General features: G+C 45.5%; 1 protein-coding gene across 2 annotated transcripts in view; it reads right to left on the reverse strand.

The window, feature by feature from the left end:
- LOC117049020 (disheveled-associated activator of morphogenesis 2-like) overlaps nucleotides 1–22,610 on the reverse strand; it is a 72,873-nt gene that overhangs the window by 34,061 nt on the left and 16,202 nt on the right. For both annotated transcript variants that reach the window (XR_004426908.1, XM_033153580.1), the window contains exons 2-5: nucleotides 13,885–14,019; nucleotides 11,728–11,814; nucleotides 4,851–5,024; nucleotides 4,499–4,647 (exon numbers count right to left, since the gene is read on the reverse strand). Coding sequence is in view for 1 of the 2 variants with exons in the window: in XM_033153580.1 (XP_033009471.1) it covers nucleotides 4,499–4,647; nucleotides 4,851–5,024; nucleotides 11,728–11,814; nucleotides 13,885–14,019 (545 nt within the window). In the remaining variant the exon portion in view is untranslated. The remainder of the gene's footprint in view (nucleotides 1–4,498; nucleotides 4,648–4,850; nucleotides 5,025–11,727; nucleotides 11,815–13,884; nucleotides 14,020–22,610) is intronic.

Raw genomic sequence — 22,610 nt, forward strand, 5'->3', positions numbered from 1 at the left:
TTCCCTTATTCCGAATAGGATTCCTCGCAAGAAAAGGGGAAAGTTGACAGCTATGCCTCCCCCCACCCCCACGCCCTCCTCAGATCTACTCCGGAGGGTTGAGGGAACCCCAAGAACAGATTGTGGGGGCATATGGGGAAGAGGCGGGAATTCAACTGCAGAAGCAGAAATCATTTGTTTTCATTAAGACCCGTGTTCGTCACATGCAGCGCTGCTTCCATTCCACTGCAGTCCAGCTTCTGACAAAAAAAAAAGTTATTCATCTTGCTGTCCACCTTGGCAGAATTTTACATACTTAAGTAATAAATTATGTTATTCCACACAATTCATTTCAGTGCAAAGGGAAGGGGGCTGGAGTCATCAATTAAGCACCATTTGCAGACTGAAAACAACAACCATGGATACTGATTGTATTTCTGTATTTCCAATCTGGAGATGGAACTCGTAAGTGAACATCTCTGACATCCCCGCACACAACTCACACTCACAATCATGCAGAGTTCTGGATTACATGGGGTGCTTTGCATGTACAGCTACATGTAGGAAGACCCTGTCACTACAGATGGATATGAAGTCTAGGGCTCAAGGGTGGATTGGCAAGAGCCCACCCCAACGTGGGGCAAACACTGGAGCATCAAGAGGACTCCAGTTGACTACTGAGTGTGTACGTTCTATCCAGCTAAGCATTACTCAGAGTAAACCCACTAAAATTAAAAGGCCAAAGTTAGTCATGGTCATTATTTTCAATGGGTCTAGTCTGAATACAATTAGCATTAGATACAACCCTTTGTGTTTAGTTCTGATTTATTTAGTGTCTCTCCTGAAAGCTTGGCTGAAAGATAAAGAATTCAAGTCATTTTGGCTACCATTCCTAACTGAAAGCATCCATTATCTCCACATCTGTGTGCAGAGTCAGAGTTCTCTGTATTGCTGAACAGAGCTGGCCGTCTTATTGCATTCGAATTCCTTTCACACAGAACTTGCAGCTTAATTGTTCACTGTTTACCAAACAGTTGCTTTGATGAAGGAAGCAACTTGGGCTTTGCTCCACAAGGTGAACAACAAAAATCCATCCTGTTCCCATGGCCATCCATGTATGGGGAGAGAAGTGTGGTGCAGTGGTTAGAGCATTGGACTAGGACCTGGAGGACCAGAGTTCAAGCCTCCACTCAAGTCATGAAGCTCACCTGGGACCAGTCACTCTCTCCCAACTTAATCTACCTCATGGGATTGCTGTTAAGAATCAGAATCGTGCTTGCCACTCTGAGCTCCTTAGAGGAAATCTGGGATATAAATGCAATAAATGAAGAGCCTGCTCTATATATGTAGGATTCGTGTAAATGTAGAACCCTGTGCAACCAGGGTGCTACATCACACAGGGAGCTACATAACCCCCTTCTTCTCAAACACATGGAGGGGAGGGATGTGATGGAGAAAGAGAGACCAGCAAATATAGACTCACTCTCCCACTCATGTGAGAAACTGAACACCTTATTAGGTCTATTGTGTCTTCTGCTTTTCAGACAATATATAATTATTCATCATCATTAATCACATGAAGCATGCTTCTAGATGGGGCCTTAATATCGTTAACCAAGGTGAGATATTGCAAATGGATCGCTTCCAACGGGTGATGTGTTGTTGTTTATCGTATTATATATTCAACCAGAAAGGGTAAATCCACATTAAGGGGAGTGGGCATTTTGATGGCAGCAGTGCTGCATGGATGCTGTGAAAAAAAATTGCATGCATGAGAAGTGCTCATCCCACAATTAAGAAACATTTGGAAGCACCCCAGGTCACTGTTTCACTGCACGACTTTGTTATAAAAAGCCAAACAGAGCTATGGGCCACATTGAGGTAGCAAGTCCTGCTGGCGGAAGCCCCCGTGCAAGGACCTTCACTAACACAATTGGGCTTTTCCGCACTCCCCCCCCACCCATTCTCCCCTGTGCCCCTCCCCCCCCCACAAAAAAGTAGCTCAAGTGGGTCCAGAGAACAGCATGTTGGGGAAGGAGACTGGGATCCGCCAGGCTGTAACTCTGGTGTCAACAGAACGATTGCCATAGGGTTATACTGAATTCTTCCCTGTGTATGACAAATGCACTTTTTATTAGGGAAGACAGAAATCCTCCTAGTGAGGGAGGGAAGCCTGTTTGTTATTTGTTTGTTTGTTTTACAATTTATGTTGATGGCATTGCTATATATTTTTTTTTAAATAGCCTCACCAAATGTTCCTTTTATGTTATTAAAGAAATATAAATTTACACCTAGACAAAGAAAAGAGGGAAAACATAGAAGAAGAATAAATTACAACTACTGCCATATGTGTATACAGTATATGATGTTCAACTTTATTCTTTACTCAAAGCAGGGCCATTGAAATGAATGGACATGACTATGTTAGGCCCATTGATTCCTGCTGCTCTGCTCTGAGTTGAACGCCACCCTAGATTTCTTATTCTCATCTCTCAAGGAAATTATGCCTAGCCATTTATCTATGTCCTCCTGAAGCTTATTTATCATTTCAACAATGAAAATGCATCAAACTATATTGAGTTGTATTTACTTTTCATATAACTGATGGATCATGGACTTTCAGACTGCTCCGCCTTATGCCATCCTCTCAGTCTTACTATCTCAGTAATCTTTGACACGCTCACAACATGCCAAGCTTTATTCAGCCGTTCTCATTCTCTGCTTAGTAGCCAACTACATTTCGGCAGATCTTATTAAATTCCCAATCAATAGTGTATAATGCTGCTTTATACTGGCTCAAGCCAAAAGGTCCATCTAGTCTCACATCCTGTTCTTGCAGTGGCTTACCAATTGCCTATGGAAAGCCCGCAAGTAGGACATGAATGAAACATCCCTCTCCCCACTTGTGCTCCCCACATCTCACCCCGCCGCAGGGATTTGAACCGCCGACCTTCTTATCAGCAAGCCCTAGGCTCTGTGGTTTAACCCACAGCACCACCTGCGTCCCTTGCGTCCCGTTGTATATATGAGTAAATAAAACCATATATCCTAAAGACACCACAGTCTCTGCTGACCTTCATTCCAAGGAAACCAAACCCTGAGTAAAGCTCAGCCCCACCTGGTGTCTCCTGGAGATTGGGGTGGTGCATAAAAATACTCTCTCCAGTGAAAGATTCTCTACTGCTTTAGTTGGAATATATAACGTCCAGGAATAGTCTGTAGAAAAGCCAGGGAGGTAAAGAGCTCTAGGAATTTAAATCATATCCCTTGTCTTTCTTCTAAAGGTTGTTCGTTTTTCCAGGTTTACTCCACACCTCCATTCTAACACAAGGCAACAAGCTGCAAAGAAAGCTGGTGGAGACAGCAAAGAATACACCCTGGGTTTGTGGGGCAATGGAGTGTAATCAAAGAAGTCTAGTTCTGAGTTTTGGGTGGCCTTGGGAGCGTTATATAAGCAGCTATGTAAAAGAGCCCAGAGGGACAGTGAGCGTTTTCTCCCCAAGCACCCAAAATGTGTTTGAAGACATGTCTGGCTCAATTAACCTTCATCTGGTATTGCAGCAAAGCACACAAATAACGAAAAGTCTCCCATGGCTCCCATGGGATGCCGTTTTGCTTGAGTCACTCTTTTTTTAACAGTTGGCTTCAGTGCATGAAACTATTGCATTTTGGATCGGATCTGCAGAAAAGGACCAGGTTATCTACAAATTGGAAATGAAGCAGTGTGACCACCCCAAAACTTTTGCAGTGGCAAACAGCACTGAAAGCAGGGTCATTTGTGACCCCCGTAGTAGCATCATGAGCATAAACCAACATGGTGCACAATGAAAAGGGTCTTTGGGGAGCCCAAGGTTACCCCTCAGTGTTTAGCAGTTGGACCACAGACTGAGCATGCACTCATGTCACTTGGTTACAGTCTTCCCTATAACGAAAACATATTCACTAATTAATATTGGCGTTTTATCCCAGTTTATCAATGTGATTTATTCTATTTTATGCTCTCATTATTATTTTAATGCTGTTGTTTAAAAGGAGTGTTTTAATGGTATTTGATTTTGATTTTTTTAAAAAAATGCAAGCCACCTTGGGAATTTTATTAATTTAAATGGGGTTTTAAAACATTCTCAGTAAATTAATTAATTGAGTCCGGAGTCCTAAAGAAACTTAGGGATTATCCACACCTTCATTTGTCACACTGCGTTCCCCCAGGGAAGCCCAACCTTCAGAGCTGAATCAGGTTTTCCAAAGATGGGTGTTTGTTCTGATTTAGCGCTAGAGAGCAGGTTTTCCAGGAGGAAACAGCAGGGCAAAGGCAAAACTGCTGGGACCCATGCCTTGAAAGCATGCGATAAGCAGAAAACTGCTTGGGTCCATGCTTTCTAAGGATAGGGCAAGCAGAAATGTGAATAGGCCCTTACCTGAGAGTTCAATGGGACTCCCTTGCAAGCAAACATACATACATAGGAATGCACTGCAAATAAGGCACTGTCGCTACTTCAGTTATCTCTAAGTTTCGTACTTCACCCATTTAATGGACTTTGGCGTCTCTAACTGTAGATCCAAAATTCCTTCGTGGATCACATCACATTTTTCAGGGTCACCACAGCAAGGTCCTGCCAGCCCTCGGCAGGCGTTACTCTGTATAATCTTACTCACGAGATGTGTTATCTGCAAAGCAAACATTGGAAGAAGCAGGGTTCGTAGAATCATGGAATTGTAGAGTTGGAAGAGACCCCAGGGATCATCTAGTCCAATGCCCTGCAATGCAGGAATCCTGCCCCAAACCGTCCTTGCGTGGGCTTGAACTACCAACCTTCTGGTTAGCAGCCAGACTAGATGGGAATTGCTGGGAATGTTTCAACATCACTTACCTTATTTTTATCATCCACCGATGCTGCTTCCAGTATATAGTCCTGGTGTCCATGGAAGTTAATTCTGAAACGTCTTCCTTCACTGTATGCACAGGATTTGACTTGGGGAAACGGGAACTGTTTTTTGATTATCCCTTTCTCTATGTTAAAAATTGTCTTGGTGCTCAGATCAATCTGTGGAGGAAACAGTGTTTTTCTCTGTGAGGTATTTTTCACGGCCAGTCTTTTCTCCCTAGCGAAGAGCCAACAGCCTCTCCTCAAATTAAGATGCACAGCCATTTGGGTTTTTTAAAAAATAAAAATAAAAATAAAAAAGACTGAGAAAATGTATCTTTTTATTGATGATAATAATCAAGACAAACATTCTCTTCATCACTTAGTCACCATAACATATTTATTTAAGTTAGTGACCGAATAGAGATTGATTCTGTCTGCTGCTTCCTTATCCCGTTTTTTGTGATAAATATGCATCGATTTATCATTCTGAAGTGTTATTTCCTTTGAAATTTTCCAGCCTCTTGCTCTACCTAAGGCAAGAACCTCAGCTTGTATGGAAGGATATTAGCCAGATGCAAATGCTTGATTCGGTCTAGTACCTTCACTAGCACCATCACGGAAGGATTTGGGGGCAGATGTCCAGGGGCCCTTTAACAGAAAGGACTCCAAATGCAGCTAGGCTGCCTTGCCTCATTTTGAAGTGAAGCAAGATGCATTGCAATCTAAAAGAGGGAGACCATTAAGTCTGGACTCTGAATACCCTGCTTCACAAAGAGTGGCATGGACACAGGGCTGTCTTAAGCATATGCGGCGCCAGGGTGCAAAGATCCACCCGGCGTCCCCCCACCCCAGTTGCCCAGTCCCAGGCATGCAGGAGGGCGGAGCTGGCCAGCCACCTCAGCGTCTCACTGGCTCAGTCGCCCTCGAACTCGCTGCGCAGAGCCGCCAGCAGCAGAAGAGACCACCACAGCGCTCCGACCAATGGGGGGGGCTCTTCCCCGGACTCAGCTCTCAGACCCCGGACTCTCAGCCTGGCACCCCTGAGAGCCCGGCATTCGGGTGCCCCGCAACCCTAGTGCCTATGGGTAATACAGCGCTGCATGGACATACAGTCATACCTCTGGTTGCGTTCGCTGCATGTTGCATTCGTCACGGGATACGAACGCGCCGAACCCGGAAGTACCGGAACGGGTTACTTCCAGGTTCGGTGCTTCACGCATTTGCAGAAGCACCAAATTGTGCCGTGCACATGCACAGATTCGTGCTTCAGGTTGCGCTCTTTTCATGTTGCGAACGGGCCTCCGGAACAGATCCTGTTCGCAACCAGAGGTACCACTGTACTTGAAGATGTGGGGAGCAGCTGGTGGGGAAGAACACACAATTCCCTCTGCCCTCTGTGTTTTCTCTCTCCTCCCCCCCCCCAGTTGTTTGTATTTAGTTGTTGGCATCTGTCTGTCTCAAGAGACATTGGAGTGCATCTCCAGTCAAACCACTATGTTAGCAGCACCAAAATGACCTCCCTGAGGCACGAGGCTGAGCAGTGTGTATGGAGGTCCTGGGATGCCCAGATGACAAGACACGGACACCCCTCGACCTCACTGATGTGGTGCAAAGTTTGGCAGAGCAATACGTTTGGCAAAAGCACTCGACACACACGGGCACCCCATCTGCATCTCCTCTTTGTCTCATATTCCCCAAAGCTGAATTCAGCTCATACTTGGAGAAAAATGAAATCCAAAGAATCACTCTAGTATCCCATGCTAGCACATTTTCTAAAAAGCATCCTTCACCGAGGAATATCCTTCACACATTCACCAAGGGGCTTATATTACTATACTGCTTCTGTTACGAGGACATTCATTCCTTATGTATTACACCCATTTTACAAATTCCCAGGTAGATAACTTTTACAACTCCCTCCTTTTGTCGCTTTGAAATCACTAACCAAGCGGCACCATTCTGTGCGTCAGCCCTGGGGGATGGTTAAATCCCTTTACCCACCAAACCAACACTCAGCGATGCATTCTAAGAGTGACAACACACACACACATTACTTAGTCCTTTTTTATGGTGTGCTGCTAATTCCTAACACTCTTTTGCTGCTCTGTAGACTGCAAAAGAAGGCTGATCGCCATAGAATTGATGCTTTTGAATTATGGTGCTGGAGGAGACTCTTGAGAGTCCCATGGACTGCAAGAAGATCAAACCTATCCATTCTCAAAGAAATCAGCCCTGAGTACTCACTAGAAGGACAGATCCTGAAGTTGAGGCTCCAGTACTTTGGCCACCTCATGAGAAGAGAAGACTCCCTAGAAAAGACCCTGATGTTGGGAAAGATGGAGGGCACAAGGAGAAGGGGACAACAGAGGATGAGATGGTTGGACAGTGTTCTCGAAGCTACTAACATGAGTTTGGCCAAACTGTGGGAGGCAGTGAAGGATAGGCGTGCCTGGCGTGCTCTGGTCCATGGGGTCACGAAGAGTCGGACACGACTGAACGACTGAACAACAACAACAAGACTGCAAACCGCAAACTGCATTTGTTTGACTGTAACTTAGTTGCTGATGTGTGGCCATAATAATCATAATAATAAAGATTGAAAGATGTACCAAGGTGCAGAAAACAGGGATCATTGGAGGGTTGGGTGGGGGTTGTTATCTCAGCTTAATAACTCACAAAAATAAACTCAAGTTTGTTTGTTTTTAATTGAACTGAAATGAGCTACATTAGGCTGCAATCTTACACAAGCCTCATTGAATGCACTGGAACTTTACTCCCTCCACCTTACATAGGATCGGGGCCCCTGCCTGCCTGTTTCAGCAAGAAGGCAAAATGTGCTATGTTCCACCCGCTTAGAAACTACAGCTGAGCAGGCAGCTTCCAAGCTAGCCCCTATCAGCTGAAATCCAGGTGCTTCAGATCTTGGGTGTCTGTCTTCTGCCAAGCCCAGTGGGCTTGTACACCACCAGCCATGCTAAAGGGCAACCTTTTGCTGCTTTGTTTCTGCTTTGATGTTGAAAGCTGAGCCTCCCCACTGATCTTCCCTGCTGAGCTCAGTCCGGAACTAAATTAACCCTGTATTTGCTAGTGCTTACTATTAGCAAATGAATTATCCATTTGCCATCTGGCTGTGAATCCTTGAAGACCTATTCAGGGGTTTAGGAAGGGGGTGCAGTAAGTGCAGCCCGCCCCAGGTGTCCCCACTGAGGGGGGTGGCAAAATGGCACTCACCGTGGGACCTGCAGCGTGCCCGAGTCACACGTCTCTCCTGGGAGTGACGCAGTGGCTTGAGTGCCCGCAGGCTCCACGCTGCCCCAAACAGTCCGCCTGTTGCCTTCCCCTCAGCTGTAGGGCGACTGAGTGGGAAGAGGCAGGCAGACTCCTTGGAGGCCCCGTGGTGCCCCTGTTGGCAGCTGGCACCACCCCCACCCCCCACCCCCCGGTGCAGGGCACCACCCCAGGCACCCGATCAGCTTGCTCCACTGCTGGACCTACTCCCTGCCTTGCAAACCATTTCCCACCTGGCCTGGAAGGGAGGGACCCCGACTGACTGACTTATTGACTACAAAAGCTGAGGTTGGGAAACAGACTCTTGGGCTGCGGTGTTGTGGCTATTGGTTGTTTAGCATCTTTATTTTAGATTTTGTTGTGATTTATGTGGAAATGCTTCAGTTTGGTTTTGTATTTTTTTTTAAAGTTTAATTTATTGCTTATGGCTGCTTTTGCTATGCTGTAGCTATGTATTTTTTATGTTGCAAATTGCCTTGAGAGGTAGACATCTGAAACTTTCCCTGCTGTGGGAATTTGCCGGGAGGGGGACAGGGAGGCAGGGGCGTAGGAAGGTGGGGGCGATAGGAGCTCACCGCCCCCATTGGCGCGATCCCGGGGGGTTCCATTGTGGCTGTCCCCCCACCACCACCTGCACTGGGCGCCCTGCCCCCGCAGGCTGCGCACTCCTCCCCCAGAATGCGCGCCACACCCCTTTGGGCGGTGCACCACGCCCCCGGGACGCGTACCAGCCCCGCCCCCACCTGCTCCCCGCCCCCAGTGCCGGAGAATGAAGTTCCGCCACTGCAGGGAGCTGGAGAGTTAGTCTTGAATTTGTACTCTTGAATTTGGCTGGGCAGCTGCTTAAAGATCCAAGATCGCTTCCAGAGGGAGGGGGGGAGAGATTGCCAACTCTGCTCCACTCCAGAATGGCTTCCTTCCATTTTTGTTGTTATTATGGCAAATGAATTTATTGTGGTTGAGTTTTCCTGGGCAACCGCACTGGGTACCGACTGACAAGCCATTCTGACTCTAGTTGCTATCCAGAACCTGAAAAGAGGTTAAGGAGTTGATTATGACTGTACTTCCCAGGACAGCAGTATTTGCAGGCTGTTGCTTATAGCTAGACAAGCCATTATAACACCAGTCGGTTGCTATACTTTCGCACAGTTTGACTTCTGCTTTCCAAGATAGATACCATGCAGAAGCAATCTGATTATCTGAAGGCAACTCACTGAAAGTTTATCCATGGTGTATTGTTTACAAAGGGCCAGAATATCTTGTTTGTGTGTTGAATAAAAGTGCTGACATCGTGCCTCGCCCTAAGGTACTTTCCACCTCTCCACCAGGGTAATTCTGCTAGGAATTCACCAATGAAAAGCAAGCTAAGGAGGTATCTTCAAACAAAGAATTCCCCTGTGCTGTGAGTTGTTTGCACAGCATGATACAGTCAGAGATGAAAATCACAGTCAGGAGTATTGACTGTCTCACTCCAGTACACAGCATTGATTTCTAATCATGTGTGAAAATGTAGTAAGTGGCTGAAAGAGAGAACACACTCCAGGCTGGACGGCTAAGCAGTAGCACTAAACCTACACACTGTGATTTCCTGCCGACTAATTATTAAATACTTCCAAGTTTCAGCAGCAAGGGAGGCAGAGCTTCTAATCAACCTGATGGCAAACAAAGGTTTGGTTGGTAAGCCATTGACTGGAAATTGATTAGGGGTCAAAGTATGGATGATGAGAAAGTTTCTTTTTTTTTTTGCTGTTTGTGAACATTCAAACTGTGCTGAATGCCAACTTTAACAAAACAATCCTAAATTAATTCTGCAGCTGCCTGTTGTTGTTGTTGTTCAGTCGTTCAGTCGTGTCCGACTCTTCGTGACCCCATGGACCAGAGCACGCCAGGCACGCCTATCCTTCACTGCCTCTCGCAGTTTGGCCAAACTCATGTTAGTAGCTTCGAGAACACTGTCCAACCATCTCATCCTCTGTCGTCCCCTTCTCCTTGTGCCCTCCATCTTTCCCAACATCAGGGTCTTTTCTAGGGAGTCTTCTCTTCTCATGAGGTGGCCAAAGTACTGGAGCCTCAACTTCAGGATCTGTCCTTCTAGTGAGCACTCAGGGCTGATTTCTTTGAGAATGGATAGGTTTGATCTTCTTGCAGTCCATGGGACTCTCAAGAGTCTCCTCCAGCACCATAATTCAAAAGCATCAATTCTTCGGCGATCAGCCTTCTTGATGGTCCAGCTCTCACTTCCGTACATTACTACTGGGAAGACCATAGCTTTAACTATACGGACCTTTGTCGGCAAGGTGATGTCTTTGCTTTTTAAGATGCTGTCTAGGTTTGTCATTGCTTTTCTCCCATTGTCATTGCAGCTGCCTGATTCTGTCCAAAGATGGATGTGGAAGATGCCTGATTATTACAGTATGATTGCGTCTTAAATGGGTTTTCAGTTGCAAGGGTTCTGTATATACATGAAAATCACATATCCAAACCCTTGGAGCTGCCCCGGTACTAGCAGATGAGGGGGAAAGAGAGAGAGAAAGCTAGGGATGCTCTCATGAGAACTCTGAGCACCCTTGAGATCTTGAAAAAGCATCACAGAATCAGCATGCTGAGCAAGCCTTGACCTCCACCACCCAAAGCAAGGCAGAGAGCTTAAAAGCTCTTTCTGCACCAGTAAACCCAAGCAGGCCCAGTCCAAATACAGCTTGCAAAGTCTTCGCCTTCCTTGGATTTAACTTGTGCAATTGTATGAAAGTGCACAAGTTAAATGCGAGTAAGATGCAATTGTACTGTGCTTGAATTTGTTGCAAAGATCCAGGTCAGTTTCTCCTACTCCTTGGGAAATGGTGTGAGGTTTGCTGCTTTACCTCCCGTTCCATGTCTTGACACACTGTTTTTGGATCAATACTTTTGACTGCATGCATGAATGATACCCTATGAAAAAATAAAATCCCTGCATAGAAAAAAAAGTAAATCAGGAAGTAACGTTTTCATTGGCATGCCTGTTCTGTAGGTGCTAAAATGTTTTAGATGGGAAATTCCGTAGACACACATACCACCTGCAACTGGAAGTCCAGGAAGAGATTTATGTTAGCAAAGTCACTTAAATAACACAGATGGAGACAAGAGAGAAAATAAATCCTGGTAACACTGTACTGTGGTAACACAGGAAATCTGGACAAAAATGTATGATTTGAGGAGACATAAGCAAAGAGGTTTTGTCTTTCTCACATTGCAGGCAGCCATTCAACCAAACATACAGAAGAAAAACTCCCTCAAGGTGCATGCTACCTCAGTGAATATCATGCCATGCTGCCAGGTCACTAAACACCACCACCTTCACTCTCTTGGGTAGTTGACTAATACAGTGAAGGCAATTCACCCTTAAGTTACACACTGAATGATCTCTTCTGTGGCATGTCCAACACTTTACCACTTATAATTCGGTGGAACGGAATGGCCTGGCCCTTTGACTTTGGCAAGACTCATCATGGATATCCATCACCTAACCTGCAAGTTAGAACACACGAATCATGGGGAGTTTCACCCATAAACTGTTGTGTTTGGAAAAGGGGGGAAGTTACATTTGTAGAGTTACCTGCAAAATCCTTTTCTGCCACCGGTAGCGGTTATATTTGTAGACAATGAAGTTGAATTGCGAGCTGTTTGGCAAGTCCAGGGAATCCTGCAAGAGATTAGCGTACTTGAATAAGTCATTGCTCTCCTTCTGTTCATCTTACTGCACTGTTCCCTTTTGTGTCTCCATGATTTGCAGCACATCTGCCCTGGGATGAATTGTAGCACCTTAATGGATTGATTTTTGGAAGTCTTCAGCATCCACAAATCCTAATGATTTGTGAGCAGTGGGAACTTGGAGCATAAAGGGGAGAGGAAGGGATCTGTAAGCAAACCAGCCAAGACAGATAAAGGGCAGGCCGATAGTTCAGAGTAATGCAGAAACAAGGTGTTCCACATTCACAAATCAAAGTTGCCTATTTAATCCTATTTATGTTTGCAATCTGAGTAACTTGGCAAATTGTAAACACTTTCAATAGCTCTCCTAAGAGCTATTGATAGAGCTCCCGATTCCATGTGCTGCTGTAGGAGCCAATTACTGTGGCTGCTGTATCAATGCAGTGGCGCAATTTTTATGTACTGTGCTTGCAACTCAAGCTGACCCGGAGCTGCCAAACACATGCAGTAACTTTCATCGTCAGGTACGCTGGGGCGACACCACACAGCGTGTGCAGCAAACAATTGGTGGAAGTAGCAGCAAGAGCAGCAACAACAACAACAACAGAAAAGAAAAGAGGGCTGCAAGAACCAGGTAGGAGGAAAAGGAACAGGCAATGAACAATGATAAATGGGGTTCTCCCCTGGGAGAGCACGTGTTGCAGTGGGGGCTTTCAAGCCACCTCCCTGGTAGCTGGGCGGGGGTTAGTTAGCTGGCCCAGCTCCAATAGGACCCTGGGGTGTTGCTGGGGAGAATTAAATGTTGCAATGTTGTGATGGACAGCCCAGCATCCTTTATATTGCTCTGCACGCAGAATGAGCCCTCTCTTGGCTGCATGCTTCGGATCCCCCACCCTCCCTCCCTTTATTTTAGGCCTCTGCGTTGACCTTGCAACTGCCTGTCATGGGGTCATCTGCTTTTGGGGCAAGGGACCAGTAGGAATTTTGTCCATTTGGCTGATTGGCTGTTGCCATTTGGTTTTCTCCTACTGCAGTAGCAACTAGTCACAACTTGTAAGGTTGGCGGTTAGGCATTGGTTATTGTGTTGGTTACTGGAAGGGTGGCCCCCCCCCCCGTCCAGAATGATGATGGTGTGCAGGGAATTCCGTAAAAGGAATCCTGGGGCTCGACATGCTTTTGTCCGAACCCCCGGCCATGCAAGAGCCCCTGGGACCTCTGGGAAGAGGGAGGGCTCTGCCTCCAGCCTCCTTAATGCTCCCCAGGTGGCATTCTCCCGTCACTGACCGAAAGTCAGCTCTGTCCCGGCGGACAGCTAGTCTGAACCAATGCCTACCCAACCACTCATATAATTTATATTCTAATAAAGTTGTGGACTAAATTATTGCCAAAACCCCCCAAAAAAATTATGTCTGAAGTGTGAATTTTTGGGGGGTGGCTTGGGGACCTCAACACACAATCAGTAGCTGCCATGTATGAATTGCAGCAATGCCTTATTAGATTTCTCTGTAGCATTTTCCCAAGGAATAGAACATTGAAACAGAGCAAAATCTCAGACTGTATGATGGGTTCAGAGCCCCTCTGGGGGATGGGTGAGGGGCACCTTGAAAGGGGAGGAATGGCCAAGTTCCAGGGAAGAACGAGATTCTGCGTCAGAGACAGTCTTCCTTCTCTCACCAGGCAAGATCCGGATGGGTTGAATGCAGCCCTGCCATCAACATGTGGAATTTCTTGGGCAGCTGTTTGGGTCCCATTATGTCGCAGACTGGTTGGATGCAGAGGAGTGGTGGGAGAAACCAGCCGGGGAATCCCCAAGGGAAGAAGGCTCAGAGGCCAGGGTGGTGGGATGGCAATGAATAATAAGAGGGAGAAGCTTGGAAAGAGCAGGTGCCAGAAGATGAAGAGGTAACCGGGCTTAGTGAATTGGGAGAGTCTGTGGCAGAGAGAAGTGGCAACTTTTGATTATGTATGATTACTGTATAAAATCATACATAAATATAAATAAATAAAATATGTTTTGTTAGTAAAAAATATTGCACATGGAAGGAAGGTGGGGTACCTTACCACCCACGATGCAATCTGCTTTTCTTCTTTTTCTTCTGCATTTCTCTCTCTTTCTGCTAAATCCAGGGCTTCTTCAACACTCAGTTCTTTGTTTTTTACCATGTTCATAATTTTCAAGATTTTTCCTTGGCTTAGCTTGAGAGAGAAAGAGAGAGAGAGAGAGAGAGAGAGAGAGAGAGAGAGAGAGAGAGAGAGAGGTATGTTTTTGAACAAAAAAAAATCATTGAGCAGGTAGAACGATGTTCGCCCTACCCACCTGGCAAGTCCAGCTACAGCAAGGCTTGTGACAACTGCATTGGCAGTGTATCGGTCATGAAATTACTATTTCATTCATATTTTATGTTTTATCGACAACTTGCCCGGTGAATGTAATCTCCCTTTGAAGCCAAGCAGGAGCCTACAAGATATCAAATATACAGGGCTTTGTATGTTTTTGAAAGACAGGGTGGTAGTCTTTGGCGCTCAGATTGCTCCGAGGAAATCTCCCTGGCTTGGCTGAGCCTAGCAAGAAGGAAGGATATCAATTCTGAATGCTTTGTGCCGAGGTCTCTCTCTGCATGCACAAAGCACTGCATAACAAATAGCAAGAAGCTAAACTGGTAACATCAGATATTTAGAGGGAACACAGCTAGTTTTGTGTATGGAAATGCATTGGCTCCGGGTTTTAGCTGTCTCTGAAACTTGTCGGGAAATGTTACACTTTGCCCGTTGAACGTAAACAAAACCAGAAAACCAGGGGAAGCTGTTAATAACATTACTCAACAGGAGTATTATTTATTGCTCTTAAATCTACAAACACAATCCTATGGCCCTTGGGAGAGCATCCTGGGGGCAATAGGATTTTGCAGACAATGGAAATCTTTTTTTAAAGGAACAACTTGGCTAACTCACACTCCACCTAACCTTCTGGTCTACCATGGCAAGACAAGCAGTGCTTTGGATTGGGGGGGGGGGGTCATCTGCCTTCAAGTTTCCCCTTTCCTGGCCAGGTAGGATTACACAAAACAAGTTAAAGGTTATTCAATAGCCCTTGATGAACTTGGTCTTTGCCAATTCCTGTGCAAAATGATCTCTAATCTGCACATCTTGAAACTAATAGGCAAATCAATATCCACTGGGTTTCACACTTCTCAAGTTTTATTGAGACAAATATTCCTGCCTGTTCAGAAGTAGCGGAACACTGTTATGTGGTCCCCAATCCTCCAACTGGCATGAGGTTTCAGGGACACAACACTACTTGGGTTGGGTACCCATTGCAAGGTTGTCATTGGAGGGCGACTGGCATCTTGTAATATTTGTGTTTGTTTACAAATATGCAGACTGAGCACAAGTGGAGATGCTGCACATCCCTCCAAAGGTTTGGCTTAGCATGTCATCTGAACCCAAGGTCATGGTTAAAGTATCTCCGTAACCACAGGATAATCCTTGACTACAGGTTAAGGGGAGACCTTAACCATGCTCCCAGGTTCAGACATGGCTTAACTTTTCTGTGCACTGACCTAAAAAGCTCGGGAAGCAGCTGCAATCTCCTTGAAAGCCTGAACATTTGCACATTCATGCTCAGCCATGGTTTGGCTTACCGTGATGTGGAAAATGCAGCCTTTGTCTTCTTGAAGCTTCCAGCCTTTTCTTTTTGTTTCCTACTTACACACAGACCTGATTTGCCACATTCCTTAGCTGGGAGATGGGGAGAAGAGGCATCCATATTTTCCAAAAAAAAGCTATCTACCCATTCCCTAGTCATTGTGGAAATGAGCTAGAGAAAGCCAACAGCTAATCTGTGTACTACAGCCAGCACCATTAATTAGTCCAAGCAACTGATAGAAAATCCATTTGCAGAAACATAGCATCAAGAACCACTGAGTGGGAAGGGGCACAGAGAGGCCATCCAGACCAACCCCCAGCCTATATTGATATTCCCTTGAATACATACTGAACACATGGATATAAATATTTCAACATGTGCTGTGAAATAATTGGGTCCCCCCCCCCCCGGAATCAGATTAATGCTGAAACAGACTGGATTAGAATAAGCACATATTTCAAAACATTTTTTCAGAAGCATATTGGAGCAGAAAAATGGGTAAGAAACATGCAAAAGTGATCGTGATCATAGATAGATGTCCATCCCACAGCTTATTAAAAAAAAATAGAATGGAACTAGATGTTATCTTGGCAGAGATGTGGTGCCAGCACAAGGGCTCAGAGGAGCATATTTAGGGAAGGATAGAGAGACAAGAAAGTCTCATTTTGGAGCCTGCATTGGGGGGCAGATATGAAAACACATGGGGAAACAAAGAAACATATCGTCTCTCTCCTTGCCATCTCTTCCAATAGAGAGAGCAAAGCAAAAGCGACAACAACACAACGGAAGTTCTGCTTGCACTAGCAAACAGTACTGGAATGTAAACAGACATGTGACATATAACAATCCCATGTCTGTGACTAAAGGTGAAATGGAAAATTCCAACAAAGCAACCTGTGTGTGGCTGTGCACACCATGAAGAATTAGCCTGCAGCCATAGTCTTAAGCTCCCCTTTCAAAGATTGAAGCCTTCAGTGATTATCAGATTGATACTGAGGTCTTACCAAACCTAAACAAAGAACAAAAATCAAAGCTGTCCCATTTTGAAAGCCCTCCTTCTCTGTGTAAGGTGATCCATGTCTGTATTCCAGACGGGATTAATCCAGGTGTCCATTAGGGGCTCCAACTTGGCTTTCCAAGGAGGAGCAACAGTCAGTTGCGCTGCGCCAACAATGGCCAAAAAACAACAACAGGAGGTTCTTTTTCTAATTTCCGCTTCCTTATATTCTCCTCCCTGGGGAAGGATCGGAGCACATGCTTAGAGTGAAAAAAGTGATGGGAGGGTGTTATATATTCAGTGGTCTGTGTTTGCCTAAGATTGAGTCTGGACTAAAGATTCTGTGCCCCTGTGTTCTGATTCGATACATGATATCCAATCACAGAACATTTCAGGATTTGGGACTCTGACTTATGATTTGCAGCTTAGAAGTTTGGACAGCCAATCACGTTGGGAGTGGGAGTGTCCAAAGCCTTCAGAAATGTATATAAGCAGTTGCTTTGCCCCTGTTGTCCTGTTCTGTTTGTTCTTGCTGTTATCACTGTGTCTTGTCTTGTGGGAACCCACCTACACTTCAGAGGAAACTTCTACCCATGATCCACAGCAAGTCAGATTAGAGAATGCTGAGCTAGCTCTGGTGTAAAGCAGACAAGAACAGATGAAGTCCCCTGATGAACTGAACCAAAGGCCCATCTGTTGTTGTTGTTGAGTCGTTTAGTCGTGTCCGACTCTTCGTGACCCCATGGAACAGAGCACGCCAGGCACGCCTATCTTTCACTGCCTCCAGCAGTTTGGCCAAACTCATGCTAGTCGCTTTGAGAACACTGTCCAACCATCTCATCCTCTGTCGTCCCCTTCTCCTTGTGCCCTCCATCTTTCCCAACATCAGGGTCTTTTCTAGGGAGTCTTCTCTTCTCATGAGGTGGCCAAAGTACTGGAGCCTCAACTTCAGGATCTGTCCTTCCAGTGAGCACTCAAGACTGATTTCTTTAAGGATGGATAAGTTTGATCTTCTTGCAGTCCATGGGAGGCCCATCTACCCCAACTTCATGTCCTCACAGTGGCCAATCAGATGCTCATGAGAAGCCCGCAAGCAGTTTGTTTGGACTAGATGATTGCCAGGGTCCCTTCCAGTTCCATGATTCTATGAAACGGGACCTGAGTGAAGTGGCACACTGCCCAACTTTGATTCCCAGCAACTGATATCCCTTTTTTTTTTTCTTATTTGGAGATGCTCATACATTTAATTGAAACAGTTCTGCTTCTCTGCGGTGTGACTGCAACATGGAGTGGCCTTCTTAATTCTCTTCATAATGTATGAAAACAAAACATTTTCGGGAATGAAACAAGTCTCTTTTCCCCACTCTTTTGTAGATTCCCCCCCCCCCCTTTGAAAGATTAGTTATGAAAATTGCTTACTGCTGTTGGAGGCATTCCCCAGAGACAGAGGAAAGGAAAACAATGCAGTGGGGAGTTCTCTTAAAAGATGTCGCTTTTTGTTCACAATCTCAGTGCACATCTGTAAGCAGATGTTGGAGGGATAAGAGAGTGTTTTGGTGTGTGTTTGTTTTTAACAAAATAAGAGAAGGAAATGACACTTCTGTCCGTGAGATTTTTCAGAATTATTTGCCTGAAGACTTCTGATTTAACTGATCTTTCTGACAGCAATAAATTAATTCAGTATTTCTTTTTAAAAACTTGAAAACAAGTACTTGAAAGGAAGAAGTACGTCCTGACATTTTTCATTTAGCAACTAGACGGTGTGTTTTTTCTTCTCCGCTCTCCTCTCTGTTGTGCTCAGAACATTTCTTTTCCTCCCCCAACCACCCCGTTCTTCAATGGATAACAGGTTTCTTCCAGTGAAATGTCACAAAGACAGATGATTGTTCAGAGGTCTAACAAAATGTGACTGGTGAAACCAGATGTAATGAACCAGACACAGGGCCGCGAACTCAACTTGGTGGCAACTTGTTTTCAATCGAGCAAGCCTTGAACTGTAGCGCCGGGAGGCACCTGAAGGTCTTCTAGCTCAACCCCTGGAACAGAGGCTGGCTGACGCAGGCTCAAACTTCATTAACTGACAGGCGATTTAAAGCATCTTCCATGTTGCAGTACAATCTGTCACTTCTGTAGCTCCCAGCCGCATGCATTTCCCATCCCTTCCTGTTCTTTCTCCTACTTTTCCTTACAAATACTTATTTCTGTTAGGCTGGCATCATACACCTCACCAAAAAGAAAAAGAGGGGAAGAGACATCAAGGCACACTTTCCCATAAGCTTTGCTCATTTATACGTACAGGTGAATATTTAGTAATAATTGCTGTCCTTCAAATAGAAATACAGTACCTCCCATGTGTAGAAGGCAATGGCTTGTGGGACAGCTGTTGATTCAGAGGACATCTGAAGACAGCCTTTTATAGGGAAATTTTTAACGTTTGATGTCTTACTGTGTTTTAATTTGTTGCAAGTGGCCCAGAGTGGCTGGGGTAACCCAGTCAGATGGGTGGCATATAAATAATAAATTATTATAATAATAATATTATTATTGTTACTTCAAGTTGTGCTCCCTTCTAAGGTTCTTTACCATTAAACCAGACTCAAACCCCACAACCCTTCAAAAAGAGGGCTAACCTTTGCAAAGTAGGTTGTCTTCCATAAGAACAGTTTTAACAGTGGGTCCGTAAGTGGCTGTGGAGGCCAGTTCTGGATCCACATGTCCCACAGTGGGGACATAGGTTTCTGGGCAAGAGTTGATCACGGTGAGAAGAAGAAGACAAGAAGAGTTTGGATTTCATATCCTGCTTTATCACTACCCAAAGGAGTCTCAAAGCGGCTAACATTCTCCTTTCCCTTCCTCCCCCACAACAAACACTCTGTGAGGTGAGTGGGGCTGAGAGACTTCAAAGAAGTGTGACTAGCCCAAGGTCACCCAGCAGCTGCATGTGGAGGAGTGGAGACGCGAACCCGGTCCCCCAGATTGCGAGTCTACCGCTCTTGACCACTACACCACACTGGCTATCAGTGAAGATTTGCCAAGCATGCCTTCCTGTTAGCATGTTTCTCCCTTTCAACCTGAGTTCGATCATCTTCAAAGTATTTGAAGAGGCCTTTGGTAGAGGCTGTTCTCCAACTGGAGCACTCACAGGCCACTGTTTCCCAGTTGTCAAAGTTTATTCTACATTATTTTTTTTTATATTTGCCTTGAGAGAGTCTTTAAATCTCTTTTGTTGAACGCCAGCATTACGCTTTCAATTTTTTGGATTGGAATAGTTGCTTTGGAAGGCGATAATCAGGTATTCGCACAACATGACCAGTCCAATGAAGTTTAGGTTGAAGAATCATTGCTTCAACACTGGTGATCTTTGCTTCTTCCGGTACATTGGCATTAGTTCGCTTATCTTCCCAAGTGATGTGTAAACATTTTTGGTGACACTGTTGATGGAATCTTTCGAGGAGTTAGATTTTATAAGTGGTCCATGTTTCTCCATGCCTTATTTACAACCCTCTAATCTTTGGTTCTGGAGGAGACTCTTGAGAGTCCCATGGACTGCAAGAAGATCAAACCTATCCATTCTTAAGGAAATCAGCCCTGGATGCTCACTGGAAGGACAGATCCTAAAGCTGAGGCTCCAATACTTTGGCAACCTCATGAGAAGAGAAGACTTCCTGGAAAAGACCCTGATGTTGGGAAAGATTGAGGGCACAAGGAGAAGGGGATGACAGAGGACAAGATGGTTGGACAGTGTTCTCAAAGCTACTAACATGAGTTTGACCAAACTGCGGGAGGCAGTGGAAGACAGGAGTGCCTGGGATGCTCTGTTCCATGGGATCATGAAGAGTCGGACACAACTAAACGACTAAACAAATTTTTGGCACTTTGTCCCTTGGTCTGGTCACTGGTGTCTTCTCTAGTATCTCCTATTCTGCCATGCCTTTTCACTGCCACAGGCTTTTAAACCACAGCCAACATCACCACTAAGGCCACGAAATTAGTTGGGATTCCTGCATGGCAGGGGGTTGCTCTAGATGACCCCTGCATCCCTTCCTACTCTATGATTCTATGATATCTGTTACAGCAGAGGTGGCTAATCCCCAGCCAATGAGCTGGATGACCACCCATCTCCCCATCAAAGTATATGTAGTACTGAGTTGGGATTAGAGGTTTAAATCTGTCCTGTTAGGGATGCAGATTGTCCCCTCTTCAGTCAACAGATGTCACATTTGGTAATTATTTGATGCATTTGGGGGGCCTCCAGCTCATTCCACTGAGTGTGGACCTGGGCTTCTGCCTTGAATTTCTACTCTGACAGCAATACTGCGCACCTTGCTTCTTAGCCAGATTGCCTCCATGAAGCATACAAGCACCTGCTATATCAGGGTATACTGCCATGGATCAAGGAGGTTCTACTTTAGATGCAAATGAGCAAATGCCTTTTGTTGCTGTCCTTTTGTAACTCTGGAGAAGTAATGAGTCTAGAAACAATGGTGCCAACAGACTGCAGACAATGAGAAGAGAACAAATGTGGAATTGTCTGGCAAACAAACGTCATTAATATCAACCAGCTTTTTAAGCAAGCAGATGAAGCCAGCAGACATGTATATAAGCAGTGCCAGAAATGTTAATAAATGTTGCTTTTCATATCCCAAGACTATAAAATGTAAAATATTCATGCCAAATGTGTGACTCATGTAGATATAACAATATCTTCCGTTCAGCGATCATCAAGCTAGTTTAGTCCATTAAAACCATTTACAGTACAGAGCTATCACTGAAATTGTTTGTAGATTTGATCAGCGTGTCAGCTGAGTGAGGAATTAAATGTGCAAAGTTTATTTTACCCTTTTTTAATATTCAAAGCACAACCTAACATGTCACTGAAATAAGAGGCAAAAACATGCCATTGTGTTTTTTAATGGAACGGGAGAGCATCTACGATAGACCAATATGTGTGGTCCTCGCTCCAGAGGTTGCCGGTTCCCATTGTGGCAAAAGCCCACAGCGAGCCCTCCAAAATTAAAAGCCCTCCTAGGTCTGCTCTTCTATTTCATAATCTAGGTGGGAGGTGGCAGAGACAAGTGATGGCGCCCCCAGTGGCTGGTGGCTGCCATCTTAATTTCCCACATTGCTCAGAGTGCTTAGCACAGTGTCACTCCAAGGCATTGTGGGAAATTTAAATGGAGCCTGCCCATTGTAAGGGGCTCAAGGCACACATCAGAACTGGGGGGGGGGCCTCTGCTAGGGCACTGGGGTCCAGGCAGCTGCCATAAGCTTCCAGTTGCTGCTGGCAGGCCTGGGAAACTGCATTGCTGAGTAGCCCCTTACAGCAGAGCTGGATTTAGGGTGGTGTGAGCTATGTAGACGCACCAGGCGTGCGGCCGAGGAGGGCACCTTCTCAAATCCCAGTAAGCACTTACTTGGCTTAAGGAAGGAGGTGTGAGGGCTCTGACAGGGTTCTGGAGTCTTCCTTCCTCCATCCCCAAGCTGGGCAAGTGCTTACTGGGCATTGGGGAGGAGATGGGAGGGCTCTAGGACCCTGTCAGAGCCTCACGCCTCCTTCCCAAACCCCAACGGCAGCAAGAGCCCATGGCCTCACATAAGGTGGCATATTACCAAGGTCCACACCTGCTTACGGGGGAAAAAACACTCCCTGCATATAGGAAACTAGCAAGGAACCAGTGCACCTTCAGGTCACCTGGAGGTGGTGCCTCAAAAGGCCTCAGTCTACTTCCAGTCCTTTTTTGGAGCAAGTTGTTCATGAGGCGCTTTGCTCCTCATCCTCTTCTTGCACCTCTGAACTCCCTTTTACCATCATTTTGGGTTTGCCCCAATGTCTTCCCCTCCCTCTGTCTTGGGCAGAGCATTTCACTCCAGCTCTGGCTCTAACTTCTCTTGCCACCTTTCAATCCCAGAATGGTTTCCCCCCCCCCTTCCCCTGTGCATGAAGGAGTCGTTTGCCTACATATAGAGACATGCATCTCATGCAGCATGGCGACAAGGAATCCAGGCTGGGGGCACCATGTTTAGGAGAGTTTTAAGGTGATGCACCCTTTGCTTTGTGCATTTATTGTATTTCCATTTCTCAAATGGTTTTGGCAGGTTTTTTGAAGTGCTACCCCCCAAAAAAGCCTGCAAAGCCTGTAAATA

Source organism: Lacerta agilis, chromosome 6 (genome assembly GCF_009819535.1).
Source record: "Lacerta agilis isolate rLacAgi1 chromosome 6, rLacAgi1.pri, whole genome shotgun sequence".
In the NCBI taxonomy this organism is placed as follows: Eukaryota; Metazoa; Chordata; class Lepidosauria; order Squamata; family Lacertidae; genus Lacerta; species Lacerta agilis.